Source organism: Rhinatrema bivittatum, chromosome 6, assembly GCF_901001135.1.
Source record: "Rhinatrema bivittatum chromosome 6, aRhiBiv1.1, whole genome shotgun sequence".
Lineage (NCBI taxonomy): Eukaryota > Metazoa > Chordata > Amphibia > Gymnophiona > Rhinatrematidae > Rhinatrema > Rhinatrema bivittatum.
The window spans coordinates 330,468,366-330,495,888 of NC_042620.1; the positions used below are offsets into that span (position 1 = coordinate 330,468,366).

A 27,523-nucleotide genomic window follows, 5' to 3' on the forward strand; every position below is an offset into this window, starting at 1 on the left:
CACATGCAGTCGAGCAAAAGGTGTGACATGCACAGTCGCCACCATGTTTTCCAAGAGATACAGGATCTGGTGCGCAGAGGCCTTGTGGCTGCAAGAGATAGATTCTGCCAGGGACACCAGGGTCAGTGCTTGGTCCCAGGGTAAAAAAGCCTTGTCCTGGACTGTATCGAACCTGGCCCCAATGAAATCCAGCTATAGTGATGGAACCAGCTGGGATTTTGGGTAGTTGAGACCTCCAGGATCCAGATGGTGGAGTGGAGAGAATGTCCCTGCCTGGTGTCGCTCTTGATGAGCCAATCATCCAGGAAGGGGAAGACATGCACCTGGTATCTCCTGAAATAACCGCCCATTACTGCCAGGCATTTCGTGAAGACGCGGGGTGCGGATGCGAAGCTGAAAGGCAGCACTTGATACTGATAGTGTTCCTCCCCCACCAGAAAAACGGAGGTATTTCTGATGGCAGGGAGAGATCGCAATATGAGTGTAAGCGTCTGAGGGAGCAAAGTCACTCCCCAGTCCTCAGGAGAGGAATTAGGGCACCCGAGACCATTTTGAATTTTTCTCTTATGAGAAATCTGTTCAGCACCCTTAGATCTAAGATGGGGCAAAGGCCTCTGGCTTTCTTGGGAATCAGGAAATGCCTGGAGTAAAACCAATCATTCTGCTGATTTGGCGGAACAGGCTTGACCACTTGAGCCAGCTCTAGTTGAAGTATTTGCTGGTTTGCTGGAGGCCCTTCATAAGGGTCACGGAGGAGATGGTGGAGGGGTCAGTCGGAAGTTCAATCTGTATCCCAAGGTGACAGAGCCACAGATTGGCAAACATTTGTAGATGGCCCCTCCCACTGGAGAATAGTTTCTCGGGGGCACGGATTGCTGGCTTAAACTCCCTCGCCTCTAGTCAAAACCCAGTGGTGGGGCTCTGCTGCGGGACCGGGTGCGGTCGAGGGGCACATAGTTGCCTTACCCTTGACCTAGCTGGCGCCTGCTGAAGTCTCGCCCTAGTAGTAAAAGGGGAATCTTGATGTTTGCCACGATGGATTTTTGCCAGAGGATAGAGGGTCCAAGGTGCTGACTGATAGTTGCTGGAGGGTTTCATTGTAGTCCTTCAGCTGCACTACTGCTTCTTTGATCTTATCACCGAAGAGATTCTCCCCAGTACAGGGCATGACAGGTCCGCAAGACAGTTTTGTACTTAGGGACGGAGGTCTGAGGCCTGAAGCCCGACACCAGGTCATGTATCGAGCTCCAATGCCTGCCGCTGCCACTCTCGCTGCTGTTTCAAACACATTGTAAGCCGAGAAAACCTCATATTTGTCACACTCCAGGCCTTGTTGGATCACCTTCAGGAAATCTTCCTGAAATTGCTGTGGAAGGTGCTCCACCTGATCCCGAACCTGTTTCCAGAGGTTTCTGGAGTATTGGCTCATATAAAGCTGATAACACGCAATCCGGGCTACCAACATGGACCCCTGGAAGACTTCTTCCTAGAACGTCCAGGGCCCTATGCTCACAACCTAGAGGAGCCGAAGCTTGAGTCCGCAGTCTCTTTGCTTTCTTTAAGGCGGATTCCACCACTACTGACTGGTGTGGAAACTGGCGGCATTCAAATCCTGTGGTGTGTTGTACCACATAGACAGCATCAGTCTTCTGGCTTACTGGAGGGATGGAAATGGGGTGCTCCTATTGCCGGTCAACCACATCTTTAAAGATGTAGTGCACTGGTACAGCAACCATCTCTTTTAGAGTGACCACAAATTGCAGGACTTCCAGCATCTTTTGCCTGGAATCCTGCTCGGTCAGGAGCTGAAAAGGCAAAGATTCTGCCATGGCCCTCATGTACCTGGAAAAAGTTAAGTCTTCCAGTGGAGATTTACGCCTCTCCTCAGGAGGAGATGGCTCGGAAGGCAAGTCCTCGGAGTCCTCCATCGAGTGGGGATGCCTCACCCTCCCAAGGATCATAGAGAGCATCCTCATTCAGTGTGCCCAGGAACACCTGAGGTGAAGCCCCCAGTGAGCTTTTATGCTGAGACCCCAATGGTCTGTGCGACACCAATGGCATTGGTGTGGGCACCAAAGGTACCGGTGGAACCGGAGGATGCACCGGCACCTAAGGCCCTGGGGGCACTGAGAGCACCAAGGGAATCGGCGGTTCCAACAGCATTGATCCCGAAGGACCAGGGAGGGCTAACACCGGTCAGGGTGTTTTGCGTGGAAGTGGCACCATCAACCCCGATAGCCTATCTTCAATGGAGGAATCACTCACCGGGATAGCCAACAGTGGAGGCCGCATCGATGCTCCCTGTGTCAAGGAGGGAGCCCGTCGCATAGGGGCAGGCTACGTCGGCAAAACACCAAGCAGCAGGTCCAGCCATTCCAACAAAAGCACAAGCTCCGATGGAGTGGGCTCTGGTGGCAGAGGCAGTCCCGGTGGAACTGGCGGCTCAATATCCTGAAAGGCCCAGCTGTCCACCAGCTGCATGCATCTCTCCAAATCCTTCTTGAATGCTGACGAGGACAAGACAGCTTGATGAGGCGGTGGCGGAAAAACCAGATCCTCCCCAAACCGCGGGGGTGGAGGGGTGGGAAGGATCTGTGCCTTCTACCGGCATTAGTGGGGATCGCTGTGGACTTTCGGGTTGCACGGAAGGTGAGGCTTCCTCGGCCCGGGACCACTTTGGGGGCAGCACGGTCAGTGCCGGTGCCCTCCTGTGGTCAGACGTATGTGACAATGAGGATCGATAGCAATGTTTTCTTGATTTCCCCTGATGCTCGGCCCCAAAGCCAAGGGAGATGGAGAGGATCCAGACCTGGAACAAGAGGAAACTGAAATCTGACAGTCCCCTGCAACTAGTTCCAGCCTGGTAACCGGTAGTGGAGACACTAAAGGGGGTCGGGGTCGCTAAGACCTCCTTACCCTTTGGTGTCGATGCCGCCGAAGCCAAAAGTAGAGGGTTCTGACTTTTTGGTGCCAAACAACTTTTCTATTTTATTGAGGCATGTGCGACCGCCCCTGGACAAAAAAATCGCAGCCACGGACATCATGCAATGCCCCCAGGCACAAAACGCAGACCTCATGGGGGGTCTGTAATGGACATGGTCCGGGGGCACTGGCGGAAGCCAGACGATGCCATTGGAAAAAGCACGCAACGTGCGGTCGATGCCCGGTGGCCACCGGGAGGCGGCACCATCGGTAATCGACTGCGAACAACAAAGACTTACCGCAGCGCCCAAAAACATCCCCGAAGCACAGAGGGACCCGACGGGAAGGGAGGAAAATAGTTTTCCCCACACAAACAGAAGAGCGCAAGCTCCATGGCTGCGAGGCTTCAGCATTGTGGAAAAAGAGAGACTGAAGAGGGACCCCGCGTGGATGCATAGATAGTGGCATGCTGGGCTCCATCTGATGATGTCATCCATATGTGAGGACTACCATCCTGCTTGTCCTAGGAGAAAAGAAGCCATTAGTTACAATAACACACACTCTCTCTCTTTATATAGAGAGCTAGACAATATAATAACCCAGTACACACATCCGGTTAGTGATAACCACAGTTTAATGAATGGTTCCATGATTAACGCCTTCTGGTGCAAACTTGAATCTGAAGTATGCATGAAGTGTATAGCGGGGGCCTCATACTTGGAAGACCTGAGGTAACAGGAGTTTTCACTCGTAAGGGAAGGAAAGCAGAGCATAGGAGGAAATAGAGGAGGGGGGGTGCACAAGACTTATGTACACACTTGGAGGAACTCAGTGACAGTATTACAGGAGAAAGTAACACATGATTAAAGTCAGACATCCAACCATGTATTCAGAGCACTCTGCAACTAGCAGCACCTGAGAGGCAATGGGGCAGACCATAGTAACTGAGCTGCAATAGTCCTGAGACCATGTAACAAGTGTGCACATAAACGCCCTATATGACTGTTGCAATAGGCACAGTGCTGACTGAGGGGGCTCCTTGTAAGATTAGAACCACCAATGTAAAGTGAAACTGGAAGACTCCCCATCGACCCAGCACACGTAGCTCTTAAACTGTCCACACAAAATCATGCCAGGCAGGTTCACCGATTGGCGCCGTGCATCTTTACAGGGAAGACCCATGTTTGGGATCAACTTAACCCAGCAGAGGTAAAGTGGAAAGTGTCCCTCTCCAAGGACAGCCCAAGGACATGGGACATCACACAGAGGAGAGGCAGCCTAAGGCAGGAACCCAGGAATGACATAATGTACCAAAGGCTTAGACTTCACTAAATATCACTGCTTCCCCAGCTAGTTATGCACCTTCAGGGAGATTCGTGGAAGGAAAAATCGTGGGCTTGCTGGACTGGAGCTATGGCAGAAGACCAGATGGTGGGAAATCAGGAAAAAATGTAATAAAATGTCTCCATTATTAATTTTAAATCCAATTGGGAGCCATAACAATAGGGAATCCGGCATTAGTCCATTATAGTTGTCAAGGAACAAGGCCTCTGGTTTGCAGATTTGGTCCTTAAGAACCCCCATCAGATCTGAATTTAAAGGTAACTAATATATGCAAATTAATCTGATTAATTAGAACAAATGGATGGGAACCCAGAAGAACTATCTGTTATGGGTACCATGAAAACCAGAGAGGTTTGGCCTTCCTCAGGACTGTATTGTGGGAACTACCACTATAGGCTCTTAAAAACCCACCCCATCAGGTCCTCATTCTATTGGAAAAAGACCATTCCAAGTCGGTCCTTATCGCTACTTACCCCCGGAGCTGTATCCAAATGAAGGAGGTTGTCTGTTATTGTAACTGGCAGATGAGCTTTGGAAAAAAAAAATAAAAAAAAGACATAAAAATAGTGGAAGTAATTTTAAGGTACGCCAGTGTTGTTCTGAATCCCACGTCCCAGTTGCGATGGTTCCCAAGACCACGGCATACAGAACGACAGTTCCTGAGACCGTGGCATGGAGAATGCTATGGTTTCTGAACTCGTGATGCCTCAAACTGGTGGGGCAGAGAATGGCACAGTTCCTAGGACCATGGTACGGCGAGAACACCATGACTTGGAAGACGCCACGTGTTTTGTAACCGCAGAACCTCGCACGTTGTAAGATCATGACACGGAGAGAGAAGCAGTTACAATTCTGAACGCTTCAAGGGCCAGGCACTGGCAGAGCAATTGAATTTGATTTCACAGCGCTACGCGGCACCGGAAGCACAAGAAGATAAATGGCATTGGCATTGAAAGGAAACTCCTCTTACCCATCCAGTGTCGGAATTAGAAGTGCTGGTGGAGGGGCCAGAGGTGGAGGAAACAATCCTAGGTATAAAAACACAGAAAATCAAGCGGGCAACGCAGGCTTTAGGCAACTCTGCATTACAGAGGGGTGCATGGGGGTGTGCGCACTGTACAAGATGTTCGCAACCCCCTCACACTCGCTTCAAACCATAGATGCGCAATTGGTACAAGTCCCCGACAGTGCGAGAGGCCCCCTTGCCTCGTGGGCACAGGCACTCTTAGGGCAACAATATGGCCGCCGAGATAAAAACCATACAGGTCAATCCCTCCTGGCCAAGAAATCGAGTCGTTTTCTCTACATGGTCTTACCTGCTGCCCTCCCTCTCCCCCCACTCAACCCCTTCATAGACTTTTAGCATAGTAAACCTGCAGCCTAAATTCCCAGTCCTTAAAAACAGAAGTGGAGAGAACTGCTGTGCAGCCGCTGGCATGCTGAGTGCGTAAAAAGCCAGGCAGGAGAATCTGTTACCGGCTAGATCACCGCTCGTGCCAAAAACCAAAAGAAACTGCCCTCCCTGGTTTATTTAAAAAAAAAAAAAAAAAAAAAAAGCGTTTACATTAGGAATAGCATGGGGCAAACCCTTTCAGAAGGAAGCTGCTTGCTGTTTAAAAACAAACCCACCCCACCCCCCCCCCCTGTTATCTGGCAGTTTCCTGCAGCTCAGCTGGAACTAAGGCAGACATCTTGCATCAGGAACCTTCATATTTTTTCCCCCCTATAATTTAATACAATCTGGTCACTGTAGCAACAGTCTTGGGCCAGGGGCCGAGTGCCTTCCAGAACTCTGTAATCATGGTCCCCTGAATCTGACTCCTAGGATTCCTGCAGGGGGTCGTCAACGCTGCCTCTATAGCATCCCTTTGTCCCTGCTGACCAGAGCCAGGAAATCTCACCCAGATACCTCTGCATGGCAGCGCCTTTGGGTTTTCTAACAAGGCGATTACACAGAAAGCATGGGCTTACCTGGGATGGGGCCTGGAGGTGGAAGACCTGTGCAAGAACAAAAACCAAGAGGATATTTTGAGCTGTCTATACTGTGGCACACAATCTCCATATTTCTTCAAAATCCAGGTAAAGAAGCATTTAATCTCAGAAATCTAAGGCCTAATCTACCATGGCGCAACCATAAGAACATAAGACTTGCTATACTGGGTCAGACCAAAGGTCCATCAAGCCCAATATCTGTTTCCAACAGTGGCCAAGCCAGGTCACAAGTACCTGGCAGGATCCCAAGCGGTAGATAAATTCCAAGCTGCTTATCCCAAGAATAAGTAATGGACTTCTGCAACTCTACTTTAATAATAATGGATGATGGACTTTTCCAAACTTTTTTTTAAACGCAGCTACTGCAATAGCTTTCACCACATCCTCTGGCAATGAATTCCAGCGCTTAATTATGCATTGAGTGAAAAAATATGATCTCTCATTAGTTTTAAAGGTATTTCCTAGTAACTTCATTGTGTGTACCTTGATCTTTGTACTTTTCAAAAGAGTAAAGGAAAATTGGTTCTTACCTGCTAATTTTCGTTCCTGGAATACCATAGATCAATCCAAACAAGTAGGTTTTGCATCCCTACCAGCAGTTGGAAGCAGAGAATAAAAACCTTTCAGGCAATGCTACTTAGCCGAGAGTGCCACCTGCAGTGCCTCAGTACTGACCTGTACCCAAGCCACAATGACTACTTCCCAAACACCAAAGATTTCTCTCTCTCGACCGAGCTGAGGAATAAGTTCGAACCCCCAACCAAACTATGTACAATCACATTCCAAATTCTGCAGCACCTGCAGCTTCCAGAAGCAGGAAAGGTCCTTTCGAAATAGTCCTAATAAAAATAAGAAGCCAGGAACAAATATTAGCAGGTAAGAATCAATTTTCCTTTGCTGTTCATACCCCAGATCAGTCCAAACAAGTGGGGTGTACCCAAGCCCCTCCACACTGCATGGGATCCCGAAAGACCTGCACGCAGCACACTTTCACCAAACGAGGCCTCTTCCGGAGGCTCCGTCATCAAAACAGTAATGTTTAGTAAAAGTGTGCAAACAGAACCAAGGAGCTGCACGACAAATCCGCTGCAGAGACACCAACTGACAGTCCGCCCAGGAGGCTGGCTGCGCCCTAATCGAATGTGCTCACAATCCCTCACGGATCGACCGACCTTTACAAATACAGGCCGAAACAATCGCCTCCTTTACCCACCTTGCAATCATGCTATCTGCTTTGCAACTCTTATTTGGTCCACTGAACACAAAGAAGAGGTCTGACCTCCGAAATCCATGTATCACCTTGAGATATCGCAAGAGAACCCGACTTACGCCCAAAAGGTGAAGCTCCTTTGCATGGAGAGAATCAGACAGCAGGTCCGGGGGAAGCCTGGTAATTCCACCATCTGGCTAAGATGAAATGCTGACGACCTTGGGCAAAAAGGAAGGCACCGCACACAAAAACTCCATCACCGAAAATTTGCAAAAAAGGATTTCTGCACGATAAGGCTTGAAGCTCTGAAATTCCATCTCGCCAAACAAATTGCCACCAGGAACACAGTGTTCAGGGTAATTCCTTTTCAAAGGTTGAAAAGGAGGTCCACACAATACTCTAACACAAATAAGAGACTGAATGTTTTCCATAGCAGGTCCCATGTTGTGGAACTCTCTTCCAGAGACATTACGTGTGATATCAGACAAAGAGTTTCAAACAGGAGCTGAAAACCTGTCTCTTCAAAAAGGCATACGATCTTACAAAATATCAATATGCAGAAAACTACAAGATTAAAAACATCGTTAATGTTTGAAGAATGATCGACAGGTAATGTGTGATGTAAAGTGTACTAAGACACCTCTGACTAGTATATGAAGACTAGGGATGTACAATCGTTTTCCCCAAATTAGGCAATTTCAACAAAATTGCCTAATTTGGAATGGTTTGGGAGAACCGAAAAACGATTGACTTTTTTCCAAAATTTTGGAAAAAATTCATTTTTGTGTTAATGCGCGCACTAACTCTGCCAGGTTAGTGCGCATTATTGGGGCCCCCGGAAAAAAAAACCCCCAAACCGCGGGAAAAACTACATTCCTGCAGGAGGCCCCCCGAAACGAAACCAGACACTAAATTTTTACCCGAAACACATCTCTAATGAAGACTATTGAAATGGAAACTATGTATAACCAAATTACTATCCAAGCCCTCTAGTTAACATGCTTAGATGTTGTGTTGACCTATAATATGAATGTCACTTTTGTAAACTGTTGTGATCTTCGCTTGGAACGACTGTATATAAAATGCTTAAATACATAAATTAAAATAAATACACACTCACAGAACCAAATTAAGATTCCATGACAGGTAAAAAGCTTACGGACCAGAGCATGCAAATGCTTTGTTCGTTTAAGAAAATGTACCATGTTCGGATGAGACGCTAACAGTACTTGCAACCTCCCTCTGTAACAACCCAAGGCTGCTACTTGGACCCAGAAAGAATTATAGGCTAAATCTGCAGAATGGGTGCATCACTGCCTGCTGAGCCCTCTGCCAAGGCATCTTCACCTCCAGAGGCAGCTACAGAAGAGAAGGGCTGCACTGAGGTGCAATCGCCTCCCCCTGCAGGCCCTATAGACTTCCCCGCACTCCACGGGAGGCGGCCTGAAGAGAGATGCAGCCGTGGTTTAAAAAAAAACCAAAAAAACCGAACACTCCTGAGTGGTGAAAAAAAAGCAGCTCAGACACCGCTGCTGACGCTATCCCGGCCTCAGGTTCTGAAATCGCACAAGCTGCGCGCCTTCCTCCTCACCCCGGAGTCAAAGGCCAACTGCTGCTGCTGAAAGAAAAAGGACTCCCTGGCACTTTTTTTTTTTTTTTTTTTTTAAAGAAACAGCCCCCGAGCAACCCAGAGAAACAGCAGGAAGCTCCTGGCTGCTGCAGACATCCAGACTGGGTGAGAAGGCCTCAGAGGGAGTGAGGGAGCGAATACCTCTGGAAACACTGTCTTCATGTCTGTTTTCTTTAAACTAAGATCAGACTGCAGGTTTGCACCTCTACCATCTGCTGGAGACAGAGAAATACTGAAGGACCACAGGTGGCATTCTCAGTTATGTAGCATTGCCTGAAAAGTATTTAGTCTCTGCTTCTAGCTGATGTTAAGGATGCAGAACCCACTTGTCTGGACTGATCTGGGGTATGAACAGGAAACAACTGATTAATGTTTACTCATTCCATTCCACTCATTATTTTATAGATCTCCCCCCTTCAGCCGTCTCTTCTCCAAGCTGAAGAGCCCTAACCTCTTCAGCCTTTCCTCATAGGGGAGCTGTTCCAACCCCTTTATCATTTTGGTTGCCCTTCTCTCTACCTTTCCACATTCCGCTATATATTTTTTGAGATGTGGTGACCAGAATTGGATACAGGATTTAAGATGAGGTCGCACTATGGAGCGATACAAAAGGTATTATATTCCCTGTTTTATTCTCCATTCCTTTTCTAATAATCCCTAGCATTCTATTTGTTTTCTAATTGGCTGCTGCTGCACACTGAGCAGATCTCAATGTATTTTCAGCAATGACACTTAGATCCTTTTCCTGAGTGGGTTACTCTTCCCTAAGGGTGTCACTTTGCATTTGTCCACCTTAAATGTCATTTGCATATCTCCCAGTTTTGCAATGTACATAAGAACATAAGAACATACCATGCTGGGTCAGAACAAGGGTCCATCAAGCCCAGCATCCTGTCTCCAACAGTGGACAATCCAAGTTAAAAGCACCTTGCAAGGTCCCATGCTACTAATGCCGCTAACAAGCAATGGGTATTTTCTATTGATTAATAGTAGTTTATGGATTTTAAACTTATCCAAACCTTTTTTTAAATCCAGCTACACTAGCTGCCTTAACCACATCCTCTGGCAACAAATTCCAGAGCTTAATTGTGCACTGAGTGAAAAAGAATGTTCTCCAATTTGTTTTAAATGTGCTACTTGCTAACTTCTTGAAGTGCCCCGTATTCCTTGTATTATCTGAAAGAGTAAAGAACCATTTCACATTTAATTGTTCAACTCCTTTCATGACTTCGTAGACCTCTATCATGTTCCCTCCTCAGCCACCTCTTCTTCAAGCTGAACAGTCCTAACCTCTTCAGTCTTTCCTCACATGGGGAGCCATTCTATGCCCTTTATCATTTTGGTTGCCCTTCTCTGTACCTTCTCCATCGCAATTATATCTTTTTTGAGATGCGGCGACCAGAATTGTACACAGTATTCTAGGTGCGGTCTCACCATGGAGTGATACAGAGGCATTATGTCATACTCAGTTTTATTTTCCATTCCCTTCATTACAATAATTCCCAACATTGTTTGCTTTTTTGACTGCCGCAGCACACTGAGTCGACTATTTCAGTGTATTATCCACTATAATCCCAAATCTTTTTCCTAGATGGTAACTCCTAATATGGAACCAAAATAAAGAGGGGATCTGTTAGAATCCAATTCAATCCACAAATATATACTGTTACTGGATCATGGGTCACCAATATAAATCTCTGTTAAGAAATTTTTTATTCTTTATTCAAATTATCAAATTCTAAAATAAATCTCAATTTTTCATTTTACTGTTTTTAATTAAATTGTTTTGTATGTTTTTTTATAATAAGGAGACAGAGCCTCAGAACTGGTATCTTAGGTTATGACCTAAGATTGTTAAACCAGTAAATTCAGTCACCGGCTCAATTTTGTAAGTCTCTTTTTCTGCTTTAAAATAAAATGCCAATGTTGCAAATTGTTTTAATTCTCAAAAATTCTCAAAACTGCTATGAGATCAATCTTTGCATTTTTAAATTCTCAAAACTGCTGTGAAATCAATTTTCTTTGTTGGAATTTTGTTTTTATAATAGGGATGATGCAAATAATCCCTTCTGTATATCTTGACCAATGATAACAAGAATATTTCACTAAATGCAAAAACATCTGTCCATATTGGTAACTTGTATCCCAATTTGTAAGTCCAAAATCTTATAGCTTGCACAACTGTGTAATGGTTTTAGAATCTGACTGACTGAAACTTGCCCGATGTTGCAGGAGAGCCGTTTGTAATTTTGCTTTGATGTGGTTTCTTTTTTTTTAGCGATCAGCTTGCTACACATTTGAATTGAAAACGGCTACAAAGTATCAAGGAGGCATGTTACAAATTCTCAAAACTTATTGCTGATGTCTAGCCAAAGCAATGCAAGCCTCTCTTGAATGGCTGTTGTATCTGCTGATTTAATGCAGCAAAAGGCACTTATCTGAAACTTGGAGCTCATTCTGATTTTCTTAGCTTAACAAGTCAGTGCCGTGCTCCACCGCCAACGTTAACGTTTCTCTAAACGCTGCTTCAGGGCGGATTCTGGAAACTAATGTAAAGAACAGAGCAACAGAATTAGTTTAACAACTCAGCCTCAAAATACAATCATTTTAATGGTCTGTACTCACACGTATCTCTCAGCTTTCAGATGTATCGGGCATAATTCTGCCAACAAACATGGCTACGGCTTTTTTAAGCTACCCTCCATTTTCAAATGTGACCAATGAAAAATAACGTTTAAACATCCAGCGTGCTTATATGTCAACTCATCCAACAGACCATTAAAATGATTGTATTTTGAGGCTGAGTTGTTAAACTAATTCTGTTGCTCTGTTCTTTACATTAGTTTCCAGAATCCGCCCTGAAGCAGCGTTTAGAGAAACGTTAACGTTGGCGGTGGAGCACGGCACTGACTTGTTAAGCTAAGAAAATCAGAATGAGCTCCAAGTTTCAGATAAGTGCCTTTTGCTGCATTAAATCAGCAGATACAACAGCCATTCAAGAGAGGCTTGCATTGCTTTGGCTAGACATCAGCAATAATTTTTGAGAATTTGTAACATGCCTCCTTGATACTTTGTAGCCGTTTTCAATTCAAATGTGTAGCAAGCTGATCGCTAAAAAAAAGAAACCACATCAAAGCAAAATTACAAACGGCTCTCCTGCAACATCGGGCAAGTTTCAGTCAGTCAGATTCTGAAACCATTACACAGTTGTGCAAGCTATAAGATTTTGGGCTTACAAATTGGGATACAAGTTACCAATATGGACAGATGTTTTTGCATTTAGTGAAATATTCTTGTTATCATTGGTCAAGATATACAGAAGGGATTATTTGCATCATCCCTATTATAAAAACAAAATTCCAACAAAGAAAATTGATTTCACAGCAGTTTTGAGAATTTAAAAATGCAAAGATTGATCTCATAGCAGTTTTGAGAATTAAAACAATTTGCAACATTGGCATTTTATTTTAAAGCAGAAAAAGAGACTTACAAAATTGAGCGGGTGATTGAACTTACTGGTTTAACAATCTTAAGTCATAACCTAAGATACCAGTTCTGAGGCTCTGTCTCTTCATTATAAAAAAAAATATACAAAACAATTTAACTAAAAATAGTAACATGAAAAATTGAGATTTTAGAATTTGATAATTTGAATAAAGAATAAAAAAAATTCTTAACAGAGATTTATATTGGTGACTCACGATCCAGCAACAGTTAGTATATATATGTGAACTCCTAATATGGAACCCAACATTGTGTAATTATAGCATGGGTTATTTTTTCCTATATGCAACACCTTGCACTTGTCCACTTTAAATTTCATCTGCCATTTGGATGCCCAATTTTCCAGTCTCAGAAGGTCTTCCTGCAATTTATCACAATCTGCTTGTGATTTAGCTACTCTGAATAATTGTGTCATCTGTAAATTTGATCACCTCACTCATTGTACTTATTTCCAGATCATTTATAAATATATTAAAAAGCACCAGTCCAAGTACAGATCCCTGAGGCACTCCACTGTTTATCTTTTTCCACTGTGAAAAATTGTCCATTTAATCCTACTCTCCATTTCCTTTTAAGCAGTTTGCAATCCATAGAAAGGACATTGCCTCTTATCCCATGACCTTTTACTTTTCCTAGAAGCCTCTCATGAGGAACTTTGTCAAACGCCTTCTGAAAATCCAAGTATACTATATCTACCGGTTCACCTTTATCCATATGTTTATTAACTCCTTCAAAAAAGTGAAGCAGATTTGTGAGGCAAGACTTCCCTTGGGCCATGCTGACTGTGTCCCATTAAATCATGTGTATCTATATGTTCTGTGATTTTAATCTTTATAATAGTTTCCACGATTTTTCCTGGCACTGAAGGCAGGCTAACCGGTCTGTAGTTTCCCAGATCACCCCTGGAGCCCTTTTTATATACTGGGGTTACATTGCTCACCTTCCAGTCTTCAGGTATAATGGGTGATTTTAATGGTTACAAATTATTTGTAACAGGTCTGAAATTTCATTTTTTTAGTTCTTCCAGAACCCTGGGATGTATACCATCCGGTCCAAGTGATTTGCTACTCTTCAGTTTGTCAGTCTACTACATTTTCCAGATTCACAGTGTTTTGGTTCAGTTCATTTGAATCATCACCCTTGAAAACCATCTCCAGAATGGGTATTTCCTCAACATCCTCCTTAGTAAAGTAATGTTTACTAAAGAGGATGTTGAGGAGATACCAGGGTGAAGATTCAGAATGTCCTGTTGCAATTTCTCACACTCCTTTTGTGATTTAACAACTTTGAATAATTGTGCGTCATTAGCAAATCTGATCATCTCACATGTTGTTCCCATTTCAAAGTTATTTATAAATTTATTAAAAAGTAGTCCCAAAACAGATCTCTGGGGCACTCCACTATTCACCTTTTTCCATTGGGAAAATTTACCATTTAGCCCTACGCTCTGTTTTCTATCTTTTAACCAGTTGGCAATCCACAATACGACACTACCCCTAGCCCATGGCTTTTTAATTTCTTAAGAAGTCTCTCATGAGGGACTTTGTCAAATGCTTTCTGGAAATAGAGATACTCTATATCAGCTGGCTCACCTTTAGCCACGTTTATTTATGCCCTCAAAAAAACTGTAGCAAATTTGTGAGGCAAGATTTCCTTTGGCTAAATCCATGCTGGCTTTGTCCATTAAACTATGCTTATCTATTTTATTCTTTGATTGTTTCTACCATTTTACCTGGCCACAGACATCAAACTCAGTGGTCTGGATAACGTCATAATGCCTCTGTATCGCTCAGTGGTGAGACCGCACCTTGAATACTGTGTGCAATTCTGGTCGCCGCATCTCAAAAAAAAAAAAAAAAAAAGATGTAGTTGCACTGGAGAAAGTAATGAGAAGGGCAACCAAAATGATAAAGTGGATGGAACAGCTCCCCTATGAGGAAAGGCTGAAGAGGTTAGGGCTGTTCAGCTTGGAGAAGAGACGGTTGAGGGGGGAATATGATAGAGGTCTATGAAGTCATGAAAGGAGTTGATACCTTTTTAAAAACTTGCTAGCATTCCCCCGATTAGAAAAAAAAAAAATCTCCCTCTTTCCTCGTGCACTGGTATATACTACTCCCTTTTACATCAATGCTTAATACACAGATTCCTCAGATCAGAGTCACACTGCCAAGGCAACGGCACTGCAGCTGATTCAAATAAGCTTTCTAAGATATCCATGCTGAATTCTTGTCAGATAATCACTGCACACTGTGCGTTCCACCTTCTATCACAGATTTAGGATAGGTCATAAGCCCCGTCTGTTAGTGGCCCATGAGGACTGGAGCTAGTCACCTGTACTTTCAAGCTTGAAGGCTATGAGCAGTTTCAGGGTAGTGAATACATCGCATCACTGACCCCCAAACTCAGACACCAGGAAGTCAATTTTCACACAGAGTTTAGGTATCTAAAGTTGGGAGTTAAGCTCCTAAAATTGGCCTTTTTGAAAAATTTACCACGACTTCCTAAATGTAGGCTTCTAGTTTGACAGCTTAGAAATAGGTGGCTAAGAGCAGGTTTGGTGAAGTGTGTGTGGGGGGGGGAATCATTCTGCCTGGCGAGTGGCACAGCAGCTTCGTGGTTAGAGTGCAGGGCTGCAAACCGGAGAAGCCCGGGTTCAAATCCTGCTGCTTCTCCTTGACCAAGTCACTAATTTAGATTGGGATTCTCTCGTGACAGAGAAATACCTTTGAGTTCCCAAATGCAATCTGCTCCCAAGTGCCTGACAGGCAGAAACTGAATGTTTTGTAGGGAGATCTTTGGGTTTTCCCTGGAGAGACCTCTCTTCCCTTTGCAATCCTTGAATTGACAGGGAAGTGGCAGCCCTGACTGCTGTTGTGCTCTGCAGTTTCTGGTAGCTGGGATGGAGCATCTGCCTTTGTACCCCATGGTGAGGCTTGCCGTGCAGATTTCCCCCAGCTTACACGAAGGGGTGATGATATTGTAACATTCAGGATGGCTATTGCTCAGGAAGCTGAGGCCTTGGACTCTCTTTGGTTGTGCATTAAGAACATAAGAACATGCCATACTGGGTCAGACCAAGGGTCCATCAAGCCCAGCATCCTGTTTCCAACAGTGGCCAATCCAGGCCATAAGAACCTGGCAAGTACCCAAAAATTAAGTCTATTCCATGTTACTGTTGCTAGTAATAGCAGTGGCTATTTTCTAAGTCAACTTAATTAATAGCAGGTAATGGACTTCTCCTCCAAGAACTTATCCAATCCTTTTTTAAACACAGCTATACTAACTGCACTAACCACATCCTCTGGCAACAAATTCCAGAGTTTAATTGTGCGTTGAGTAAAAAAGAACTTTCTCCAATTAGTTTTAAATGTGCTACATGCTAACTTCATGGAGTGCCCCCTAGTCTTTCTATTATTCGAAAGAGTAAATAACTGATTCACATCTACCCGTCCTAGACCTCTCATGATTTTAAACACCTCTATCATATCCCCCCTCAGCCGTCTCTTCTCCAAGCTGAAAAGTCCTAACCTCTTCAGCGTTTCCTCATAGGGAAGCTGTTCCATCCCCTTTATCATTTTGGTAGCCCTTCTCTGTACCTTCTCCATCACAACTATATCTTTTTTGAGATGCGGTGACCAGAATTGTACACAGTATTCAAGGTGCTGTATAACTACTGAGTGATATAGAGGCATTATGTCATACTCAGTTTTATTTTCCATTCCCTTCCTAATAATTCCCAACATTGTTTGCTTTTTTGACTGCCGCAGCACACTCATTCGAGTATTTCAGTGTATTATCCACTATGACACCTAGATCTCTTTCTTGGGTTGTAGCACCTAAGCAGGTAGGTAAAAACAAAGGTGGTACTAGAAGAGATCCCTTACAAAATGCAATCCTAAAAAATGGGAAAAAGGAACAATAAGTATTTAACAATACTTTTATTGCAATTTTTCAAACTTTCAGATATAAATGTACAAAGACATATGTACTCACATTCATTATATAAATACATGCTGGAACATGCCCCAAATCACTTTTCAACCTTATGTATTAACTAATGATGGAATAAAAGCAAAACAGTCACATGAAAAGCTACCATACCCCCAACTGTTAAACACACGAGCAGGTGAGGTCCCAGACCTCATGCAGGAACCCCAGCGTTCCTCCAGTTTACAAGTTCTCCCTTGTCAGTCTCAGTAGAAAGCATTGTGACACTTCCAATTTGTGGGTTAAGAATTTGAGGCAAGCCAAGGTTCAACATGTAATATAAGACAACTTTAAGGGGGATGTGGTTTGTTTTCTAAATTTAAAAATGAATCCAATATACTTTTTGAAGTTGTATTTAACTTATATAGATGTCTGGTTTGGTCTAATTTGGCAGAGGCATTTTCCAACTCAGAGTGGCACCGCTCTGTGTTTGAATGCAGCCGTGATAGTTTCTTATAAGTAAGGTTTTTCAGCGCTAGATTAAAAAAAAAAAAAAAAAAAAGCCATATATATATAACACTTTTTCCAGCTCGCGCTGATATTTCTATTTGCAGAGCACGAGAGCTTTTTGAAGATCCATGTCTTGCAATTTACAATATAAAGAAACAGAAGATTTTATTAAGTTAGAGTGAGATTTGCTCTGTTTAATTTCAGCAGCGATCATAGCCTAAGGAAGTAAGTTTTGAGCTTTTGAAAAATAAAAAAAAAAGTGAAAGGAATCTACAATGGTTTCATCGGCTGTACCTGTTCATCTTTATTTAAGCAGAGCTTGTGAAGATTCAATCTGTGAAACCTGATAAGCCAGCTGTTGGATCAATACAGCCGTAGATGCTGTTGACCGAATCTCAGACATCTTTTAAAGTTTTTTTTCTTTTAAGATGTTCCTGGAAAGTGCCTTTGAAAATATCCACAATTTGTTGTACCAAATATCCCTCCACCCCCCCTGCAGAAGCTGAAGACCAGTGAAACAAAGGCCTTGGTTGGGGTTAAAAATTAGAACAGGTTTGCGGTCTACGACTGATATGGACTAATCATGTGAGCATTTAATAATAGTTTTTGAGCTATAATTTCAGGGCGTAACACCTTATTGTTCAGCATTTCAGCAACAATGTTCTTAATCTCAGTGTGTGCTGTGGATACGACTGGGGTATGGTAGGGGTTTGTTTTTTATTGGTTTTGTTCTCTCATTATTTAAATACACAAGGTTGAAAATGATTTTGGGCATGTTCCAGGGTGTTTTTATATAATAAATATGAATAAATGTGCTTTTGTAAATGTATATCTGAAATTTTGAAAAAGTGCATCATGGTTGTCCCTTTTCCCATTTTTAGGTGCGCATGACTAGAGCCAGAGAAACTGAAGCCCAGAATTTGGCTGGACGTGCGGAGAAACCAGATCAGTGCCATGGCCCTGTCCCAGTTCTGTGAGCACAGCCTCTCCTAAACCTCTCCAGGCACTTAAGTACAGTAAAAATAAACCTGCAACTATCATTATCTGTTGCCCAATGTCTTTAGCAGAATAAGCAAGACCGAATGCGGAGTGAAATATTTTCATTTTTCATAACGATACGCCGCACATCGTTCAAAGCTGATACAGAGTGTGTGTTTTTTCCCTACCCTTTAACCGTAACTCTTAAAACCAAATTAAAATCTAATTCCCAACCAAGGCCACCGAAAATTACATTTCCCAAAGCCAATTCGGTTCTAGCGCGGCCTGCCCAGACAGTCCCGGCAGCACTCCCACAGCTACCTGGTGGGTGCAGAGGTGGAGGGACGTTCGTCACGGGTGGCGGAGGGTGCAGGAAGTGAGGCGGAGGTGGCCTGGCGAGGGGCAGAGGAGGGCCGGCTGGTGAAACAAACGGTGGCGGCTGCTGCGGAGGCGGCGGCGGCACTGGTTTCTGCTGAGGCTGAGAGCTTGGCTGCTTTGCTCCTTGTGGATTATTTGCATGATCTCCAAGGACCTATATATATATATATAAAAAAAAAAAATAAAATAAAATTTGATTAGGTGTTAAGATCTTGCTCGCCTTTTGTATGTTCTTGAAGGTTGCGAGATTAAAGAAGCCTGCTGTAGTGGCAGAAAAATCTGCCCGTGGCCAGAGACTGATGACAGAGCACACGTTGCCAATGCTGGTCCTTGACGGAGGGTGTGGGGTGGCGAGTCACAGGACTTCCCAAGAACACAAAAACCTTGTACTAATGTAAAATAAGCTCAAAACAGGCAAACTGATTGCATGAACACTTCTTGTGGGTATCCTGAAAAAAAAAAGCTGCACAATGTGAGAGATGGAATAGGGGTAGGATAGGAGGCTGCAGGAAGTTTATTGCACAAGGGCAGGAAGGGAGAAGATAGCAAGGGATCGGTCTCAGACCTTTGGCCTCTAACCTGACAAGTTAAAACAAGAAAGCAAAGGACCTCAATGGCCCATCGCTGAGCTTCCTGGGAACAGTGCACGGCTGATCTGTCTGGAAGGCTCTGGATAACTCCCACGCCGGTGCTGTAAGGGGAATCCAGTTTGCTCCCGAAGCAGCACAGAACTCTTCCACATGTTTAGGGACAAACTGCTCGGTGGGCTCCGTAAGTGTGAGTGGTGGTAGCTCTGCCTGGGAGGGCAGGATCCAAATCCTGGAAGCGTCTCTGGCAAGGATCAGTAAAGCCGGACAGCAACAGAATATCACCATAAAAAGCAAAAAACTGCTAACCTGTGACAGGTGCTCTCTGAACAAAGCAAATCAGCAGTCGCACATGGCTGACATCAGAACCATTCTTTGCTGATCGGATGCTTCCAGAGCTTTCTAGGAATTTACTGAAAAGCATTGTGTGTGTCTTACCTCAAGCTAAGGGGGGGGGGGGGGGGGGGGGAGCTGGAATTGGGCTCTAACCCTTAGAGAGTTCCAGAAGGATGGACTGCAGCGGGATGTGGGCGCGAGACTTGAACTCCTGTCACAGTCCTGTCTCTCATCTACAAAGGTGGACCTTAGATGGGCAACTGATGAAGCCACAGCCCTGACATTAAACGCCTCCACCTGCCCTTCTAAGGTCAAACCTCCTTAGGGAGAATTGAAGGAAATTCATCTTATCTAATTCCATTTTTTTTTCTTTACTTTTTATAGTCAGATTTAATCCAGAACTAAAGGGTCAAACAAACCAGTTCTAGATGACGTCTTTCACTGGACTAACTTAATACAACCGAGACAAGTTCTCTTAATCAGGTTGGTGAAGAAGCAGCGCAGTCACACTTGGTATGAATAGAAGAGACATCTAGGTCTTAGGCAGCCTGCATATTGCAGCTTGGAGTGGAGAACAGCCAGGCCGAGAGCCAGGAAGGCCAGGGTTCAAATCTCATTAATGCTCCTTGTGACCTTGGGCAAGTCACTTAGCCCTCTATTGCCTCAGGTACAAATTTAAGATTGTAGGCCCTCTGGGGTCAAAGAAAATACATAGGTACCTGAATATAAAACTCACCTTGAGCTAAATATATAAACATATGCTATTATAGCTCAGGCAAGGGAAAGAGGGTTGGACAGACACAAGGCAACAGTAAAACTTCACAGTTTCCTAGAAAGCCAATGGTCCTTCTCGTCTCATCCTAATGTCAGAATGTTTTCCATTCTTCCACCCTTGGAAAGTTCCCTGACTGAGGTCATTAAGTGAGGTGTTTTCTTTGAGAAGCCTTCACCTAGTCAGCTGTCATTCTGTTTCTCTCTGTAATGCTTTAGGTTACGTCTACGAAGACCGATCCTTGTCCTTAATTGTTTCACCGGTGTAGCAGCCTTCTCCCCATTTTTTTTTTTTTTGGCACTGAATCCTGCCCAGAACGTTCATAGAAAAGCATGAACGGGAGCCTTTCATTTTGATGTCTTTCCTGCGTGAAGAGCTGCAGGGTCCGGTGTTCTCTCCTGGCACAACCTACACTGCAGCGTCTTGTAGGGTTCTGGGCCTTCTCGTTGAAGCTTTTGCTTCAGGTTAAGCGGGTGCCAAAAGTTGGAGCAGCTTATAATTCATCCTCCAATGGTAGTGGTTCTTTGCTCAAGATATAATCCAGGAAACAAAAGAAAATTAAGTTTTGCTGTAACACTGCAATCCCAGGTTCAGTGGGGCATAAAGAAACAAAGCTGGGTGAACTTTCTATGATCTTTAGCCTGCTTCAGATAGAAGGCAATGGGCTCTCTTCCAGTCCAAGGTGTGTAAGCCTTGCTCACCTTTACTGGCCCATGGTTTGGGGATAGTGTTGGAAGGATGGAATACAACACAACTTTAGGGCAGGGTGTGTGCGCACCCCGCCACCCTGCTGAGATGAGACTTGAAGGTGAGAATGGGATGAAATATCATTCCTTGATTCTGCATTCTTAAAGCTAGAAAAAGAGCCACCATGATTGGTTTCCTGAAATAACCCAAAATATTTGAAACCAAATCTCTCAAACAAGATGGCACAGAGAGCCCCCCAGTCTTTTCTGAAGTGGTGGATACGCAGAGAAATCCCTGCTCTCCGAGCTCCTTCTGTTTGATGTTGCTGCCCACAGATGTAGCTCTGGACTTCCCTACCAAAGAAAGATGCCGTTTCCTGCACTCTGACTAGGGGACCACTCATGAGGGTCTAGCTGGCAACTCAGCCTGCCAGCCAAAGTGTTTTCTGTCCCTGTCCCCAGAGTGGCTGACACTCGTCCAATATGAGATGGTCCATTTCCACAGTCTAACAGCCTCCGGGCCTGCCATCTGGCCTGTAATGTTACATTTGTATACCGTCTTTCTCAAACAGAAGTGTGACTCACCGCAGTTCATAAAACAATACAATACATCAATAAATAATTCATACATAGCATTAAAACAAAAAAGACACAAGGCTGACTGTCCGTCTGGACAATCTGAATGGCCACCTAGTTTCTGAAAATATTCAGAACATATCTTATTGCTCCTAACTCCAGAATGATGTGTAGTCTTTTCTCTTGGAGGGACCAGGGTCCCTGTGTGTGGAGTCCATTTATGTAAACAACCCAGTCTCAATAGGATGCAATGGTTAGGACCATTGAATTATTCTAATTTGGAAAGGCATGCCCTGGGTCCGACCGGAATGGAAGGGGCACCAATGCAGGGAGTCTCGGCTTCTCTCATACACAGATGCATTCCTGGAATGGAGGTTCACTGGACAGCTCTCACCTGCAAATGTGCTACTGGTTCAGTGCTGTGCACTGCCATGCAAAACGTCTTTGGGATCATCCCCACATCAGATGGGGCTGGGGGTACTGCAAAGGCAGTCTCATGGTCATTGCTTAAAAAGGTGACATCCAGTGGTCAAATTCAGGGTCCATGATTGTGAGGATCTGGAAGGAGCTCAGGACCAGTACTGCAATGACCTGACAAATATAAGCTGGGAAGGGATACAAAATAGGGCAAAAAAAAAAGTAGTCAGCTAGTTGCAAATGAAGGCTCATGCGGCTAAGATCCCAGCCTGGCTCCAATTGAGCTGAAAGTACAAAGAAGCTAGAAGAAATTGCCGGGTCGAAAAAAAGCCCACAATGGAAATGTGGCATAGGAACAACATGGACTGTGAAACCATCTGGCACAATATCCTCAGCCTAGACCAAGCTGTCTGCTGATTCTGCCTCTTCCACTGCCCACACCAAGTCTGACATTCTGCTGGCAGGGAGATGAAAATGCATAACTCAAGCTGCAGTTATTTGTGGTTTCAGGTTCGAATTGGACTTGGGGTAGATGACAATTAACCCTAGCAGCTCCCACAGCCCAATTAGTCTCTCTCTGTTTAAGAAGTGCCCTTGATCAGCCAGTCATTCAAGTAGGGAAGCACTAAGGAATTATGTGACAATAGCTAGACGTTTTGTAAAAATCCATGCAGCTGACACTAGGCCAAAAGGCGGTATAGAGGAGTTTAATTTGCAGGCCTCTGAAATTATCCCAAGTACTCAGCTATTGGAAGTTACTATGGGCAAGTGGTGGCCAAGTGTTTGGGCCCAAAAGGCTGATGAAGATTTCAAAGGTCTGAGTAGGGGAGGAGGTCCTGCTCTTGCCCCCATGGGTTGGGACCAATCTCATAACCACAGGTCAGATGGAAACTCCTGTGGAGCAAAATGGGGCCCATGCGCCATAGTTTGCCCAACAGATTACATAAAACCTTAGCCTTCCACCCGAAGGGAACTCTTTTGGAGTAAGGACTAGCGTGTTGCATAGCAGTGCGAGGCTTAGAACGTCTGTTGTAAAGGCGGCAAGAGCTGAAGTCCTGATAATGTCTTTGCTGGAAAGCCTTGCTTCCTGGATTCCTGACTCTGGTACCTCCTGAAAGAGGAGAGTGGTTTAGAGGTGGTAGCAGAGAAGGTCTGAAGTGTAGTGTGCTGATCCTCGAGATTCATAGCCTCCTTGGCCTTATTTCTGAAGAGATCCCATCCAGTATAGAACATGCCCGCAACCCTTTTTTTACAGACATGTTGAAAGCCAGATGCTCTCAGACTGAGTGTTTGTGCTCATCTATGGCCATGACAGGCAGTAAATGCCATTTCAAAATCATCATAGGCCAAGCGAACTAGATGTTTTTCACATGCCATACTTTCAGCTCCTAGTGAATGGAATGCCCTTTGATCCTCTTGAGGGAAGCAGTCAAGTGAACTTTTATGCCCTTTCCAAATGGTATCAAGTACAGGGCTGGCAGGATGCGTAGCATGGAATTCTTAAATCCTTCTTTCCAAAACAGTCTAAGGTCTGATGCTCATGGACAGGGGACACCAAGGCAAGTGTTAAGATCTTCTGGCCTTTCAGAATGAATTTGACCATCAGATTGCTGTAGCAACTGGTGTCTGCCTTCCTGGCACCTGGTAGCATTGAGTGGGCAGTTTCACACATTCTCCTGCATATATCATGGTAGAGAAGATGGATGGGCGTGGCAACCATCTCCTTTGAGGCATCCAGGTACTTCTGGAGACCAAAAGGGGTACTCTGGGTTCTTCATTTGATTTAGTGATAATCTGTTAAAAAATAAATAAATTCATTCTGAAAAGGCAAGATCCTTGGAAGGGTGGGAGGTCAGATGAGTATTCCTCTTTGGAAACCAGTTTCTCTAACCTGTAGGTAAACCTCCATGAATGGTCAGTAACTATCAATAAAAACTGAAGTAACTTCTGAGCTGGCACTAACCCATAAGTCAGCCACCTCTTGGTTCCAAAGGCAAACTTTTAGTAACGTGGGACTGGAGAAACTTCCCTCTCTGAACTTGTTTGCCTCCGATTTAGCACATTCAGAACTGAACGCCCAGTGTCTGCATAGAGACATTCGGCACTTAAGGCAAGACAGAAATAGGTCAGTCACTTGATGGCCCAAGAGTTCGAGCTAGTCCCCGCATGCTGCTCTGCACTCGAGTGCGCTAAGCAACCAACTACACCGTCATCCTCTGCAGTTCCTTTTTGAAGGATGCAGATTCAAAAAACTGACTGGGACTCAACAGGTGGGCTGGTCTCTTCAGAGTCTCTTTAAGGGGTGTTGAAAGCCTGAAGCTGGAATTTTTGGAGACTAACATAGCAAGTACCCTGGAGAGAAAGTAAAGCTAGCCTCCAGCTGCAGTCACTTTTGGGGCTGGAAAGCAACCTCCAGACTGCCCCTGCTCTCAGAGACTATGTTCCTTTGATGGGTCCTTGGTGCCATGTTCGGAACATGCTGCCTGCCAGGAGCTGGGAAAAGCTAGATCCCTTTAGTCTTTGGGTTCTATCCAGACCAACACTTCCAGACTTCCTTCTGCAAATCCTTGCCTTCCGTGTTTGGTGGAGCTCCATGGTGCTTTGACGTTGGTTCCAGTTTGCTACATCCAAGTTTCAGTTCTTCAAGACAAAACTGGGAGTATCATCTTGCAGAATTTGATTACCCTTGGTGACCACCTTGAGTAGATGCCACAACAGGTGGAATCGTGTCCCTTTTCAAAACACCACTAGCAGGTATCATGATGGTCCTGATGGACATCATCTGTTTGTGGTTGGGACAACACATTAAGCTGGTTGACTTCTTGGAAACTTAGAAAAATACACAAGGCAAAATAAAAGCAATGACTGTTTTAAAGAAAAAAAAATCAGAGAAGAAAAATTCTGATTAAGAAGCTTATGGGGCTACATCCTGAAAACAGGCTTGCCGACGGAAACACTGAAAAAAATATATAAAGCTTCAAACTGCTGAAAAGAAACAACTAGAAAGCTAGAATGGGCAAAAGTGGTTCCAAGGCACACCGTAAACTGAAAAAATATCGAAATAATTAGAGGAAAAAACTTTGAAGAAATCCCAATAAGCGCTTGGGGATGGGGATACAAAACAAGAACTGAGGTACACCATGGGGTTGTGGGAACTGCCACACACATTCAAGATGCATTTCAAGAAATGCCTAGAAAGCTCTGGAAACATCCGACTGGCACCAAGTGGCAATGACGTTACCCTACATGTGTGATGGGCGCTTCACACTAAGCTAAGCAGAATTAGCAGCTGCTTTCGGGAACATTTGCTAAAGCTAGACTGGTGTGTGCAGATACAAATTGCAGTCCTTTAGTGCATAGTATGTGAGCTGCAAGTACAAGGCATGGATCGACAGCACAGCTCAGCTTTCTTCTTGTTCATCAAAAGGTCTTATTTCTCTTATCTTGTAGGGAAATCATACTTCATCCAAACAAAATTCATAAACCCCCACTGGAATAATCCATTATGGAAACGATAAGTGCCTTTTCTGCATCAGTTGGGTGTCAAATTTAGACCAAGCATGGGCAACGTCATCAGGTATGCAAAACATTTGTGGTACAAGTTTACTATTGTTTTCAAGACTACGGGTTGGGACAAGCAGACAAACATATCGGGGAAGAACGTTTCCTCCTACCCTGGGCTCTGTCCTGCCCAAAGCAGTGCGTGGGGGAAGAGTTTACATGAATAGCTTGTAACAGAAGCGCCCGACTCTTACCTGGATGGGATTCTCCTCGGATGCATGCTTGTCCCTCCGCCTTCCTTCCACCCGCCTGATGGTGCCTGACTGTCCGCCAATCACGTCAATTGTTCCACCCAGCTTCCTGACGTAAAGCACACACAGAGTCTCAGCAACAGCGCACGTATCGAGCGCAGTAACAACAACAACAGTCTGGAAGAGCCCTGGCCTTCAGCATCCGTGCAAGTTTCGTATTTATACAGTCAGACGCCTACTCATCCATGCCTGGCTTATCCAGATGTGCATGCAATCTTTATACCCTAAAGGAGAGATGATGTGCAGAAACTGGCGGTGTGGCTGCTCTTGAGCTCCTAGGAAGACAGGATGGTGGGACCCTGGCATGCTCTCAGGTATAACTGGTGGGAAATGGCAGATCTCCTAACATGGACAGCGGGTTGACTTGGCTACATTCCCCAACGTAGGGCAAGAAGGATTTAATGCAGTCAAGCTTGGGAAATATCCTTAACACAGAGGGTGGTGGTAAAAGGCAAGAAAGGGTGATCACCAGAGCCAGAACAGTATAGGCGGGCAAGTTTGTATCGCTGATACCTGAGACATAATCCTTAGCAACAGCAGTGTAGCTGGGGCCAACTGACTGGGTCAAATGGTGTCATATGTCAATATTTACTATGCTGTCAAGTTTTCAAACGTTATTTTGAAGGTGTATTAATCCAAAAAAGATCAACTGATATGGAGTAACTACCTCAAATAGTAGTCTGTGCTTATAAACATGACATTTCCCAGCAATGAACTGATACACTCCACCCCAGCCCTGACACAGCAGGCATGGCTATCCTGATGCAACACATGAGTGGGTGGGGCGGAGAGCAGAGGCACTGAATCTGGCAGGTCCAGATTGTGTCCAGACACAATCTGGACCTGCCATAAGTAGTGGGCTCAACGTCACCGGGGGAAGGCCCTCCAGAGCACGGACACGAGAAGAGAGGAACACAAGCTAAAATTGGATTTTAAACCTAGAGGCAGACAGCAGGCTGTGGTCATTCACACCGGCCTTCATTAAAACTGCAGGGGAGAAGTTATGTAGCTGGATGTCCTGTGCTGTATCAGTCACTGAACAGAATAACTCATCCCTCCTGGTGCTGCCTCATCTGGAAGATTAGAATGTGATTTTACAGCACAATATGCAAGAAGCAGACAAACACCCTCAGAGACGTGTGAAGGAGCTCTGCTGAAAATACCGCACTAGGACAAGGGCAATTCAAAAAAACCTCAATATGCAAAAGCCAAAGAAAAATCTCTACGAATCAACGATTTAAATCTTAGAACGCTGGAGTCTGCCTTTCTTCTGTCTAAGACAAGAGCTGCAATCAGGTTTTCAGGATTTCCATAATGAATATCCATGAGATTTATTATTTGCAGAAAATGGAGGTGGTGCATGCAAATCTCTCCCATGCACATTTATTGTGAAAATCCTGAAAAATAAACTGGGCTGTGGTCCTCAAGGACCCCCTAATCTCAGAGAAAAAAAAAAAAGTTATACTTCTAGCAGGGTAACAGCAATCAAGCTCTGGCCAAAGCGAGCTTAGGGGAACTGATGTGGTGAGGGCAAAAGCATCAAGATATCATAGCAACATTTAATTTCTCAAGAATACGTATTTTGCTATGTCCATCACTCAATATTTCACAGGAAAAACAGATTTACAACAGATCAACAGTGAGCTGAATTAAAGCAGAACTAGGACAGGAGCACTCAGGTTTATCTACTGCCTAAGCACTAGCGAAGCCTGCCCAAAAAGATGCCAATCTATTTTCCCCCTGCCCCCTGACTAGAATGAACAGTGAATGGACAGCAGAAAAGACCATCCGCTCAGTTATTCTGTTCTCACTGCTTAGAGACACATCCTGGCTGCCAGCCATGGAGGGGACCACCTGCAAGATTTCTCCTCTTTTAAAATTTGTTTTTTTGTCTCTCCTTCGTGCTCCGTCTCAGGTAGAAGGAAGCATACAAGATCCCCAC

General features: G+C 44.5%; 1 protein-coding gene across 2 annotated transcripts in view; it reads right to left on the minus strand.

Annotated features, from left to right (window-relative positions):
• Nucleotides 1-27,523, minus strand: part of LOC115094538 (pre-mRNA 3'-end-processing factor FIP1-like) — a 60,135-nt gene that overhangs the window by 7,005 nt on the left and 25,607 nt on the right. For both annotated transcript variants that reach the window (XM_029607687.1, XM_029607688.1), the window contains exons 9-13: nt 25,525-25,630; nt 18,339-18,549; nt 6,238-6,264; nt 5,237-5,294; nt 4,740-4,795 (exon numbers count right to left, since the gene is read on the minus strand). In XM_029607687.1, the coding sequence (XP_029463547.1) occupies nt 4,740-4,795; nt 5,237-5,294; nt 6,238-6,264; nt 18,339-18,549; nt 25,525-25,630 (458 nt within the window). The remainder of the gene's footprint in view (nt 1-4,739; nt 4,796-5,236; nt 5,295-6,237; nt 6,265-18,338; nt 18,550-25,524; nt 25,631-27,523) is intronic.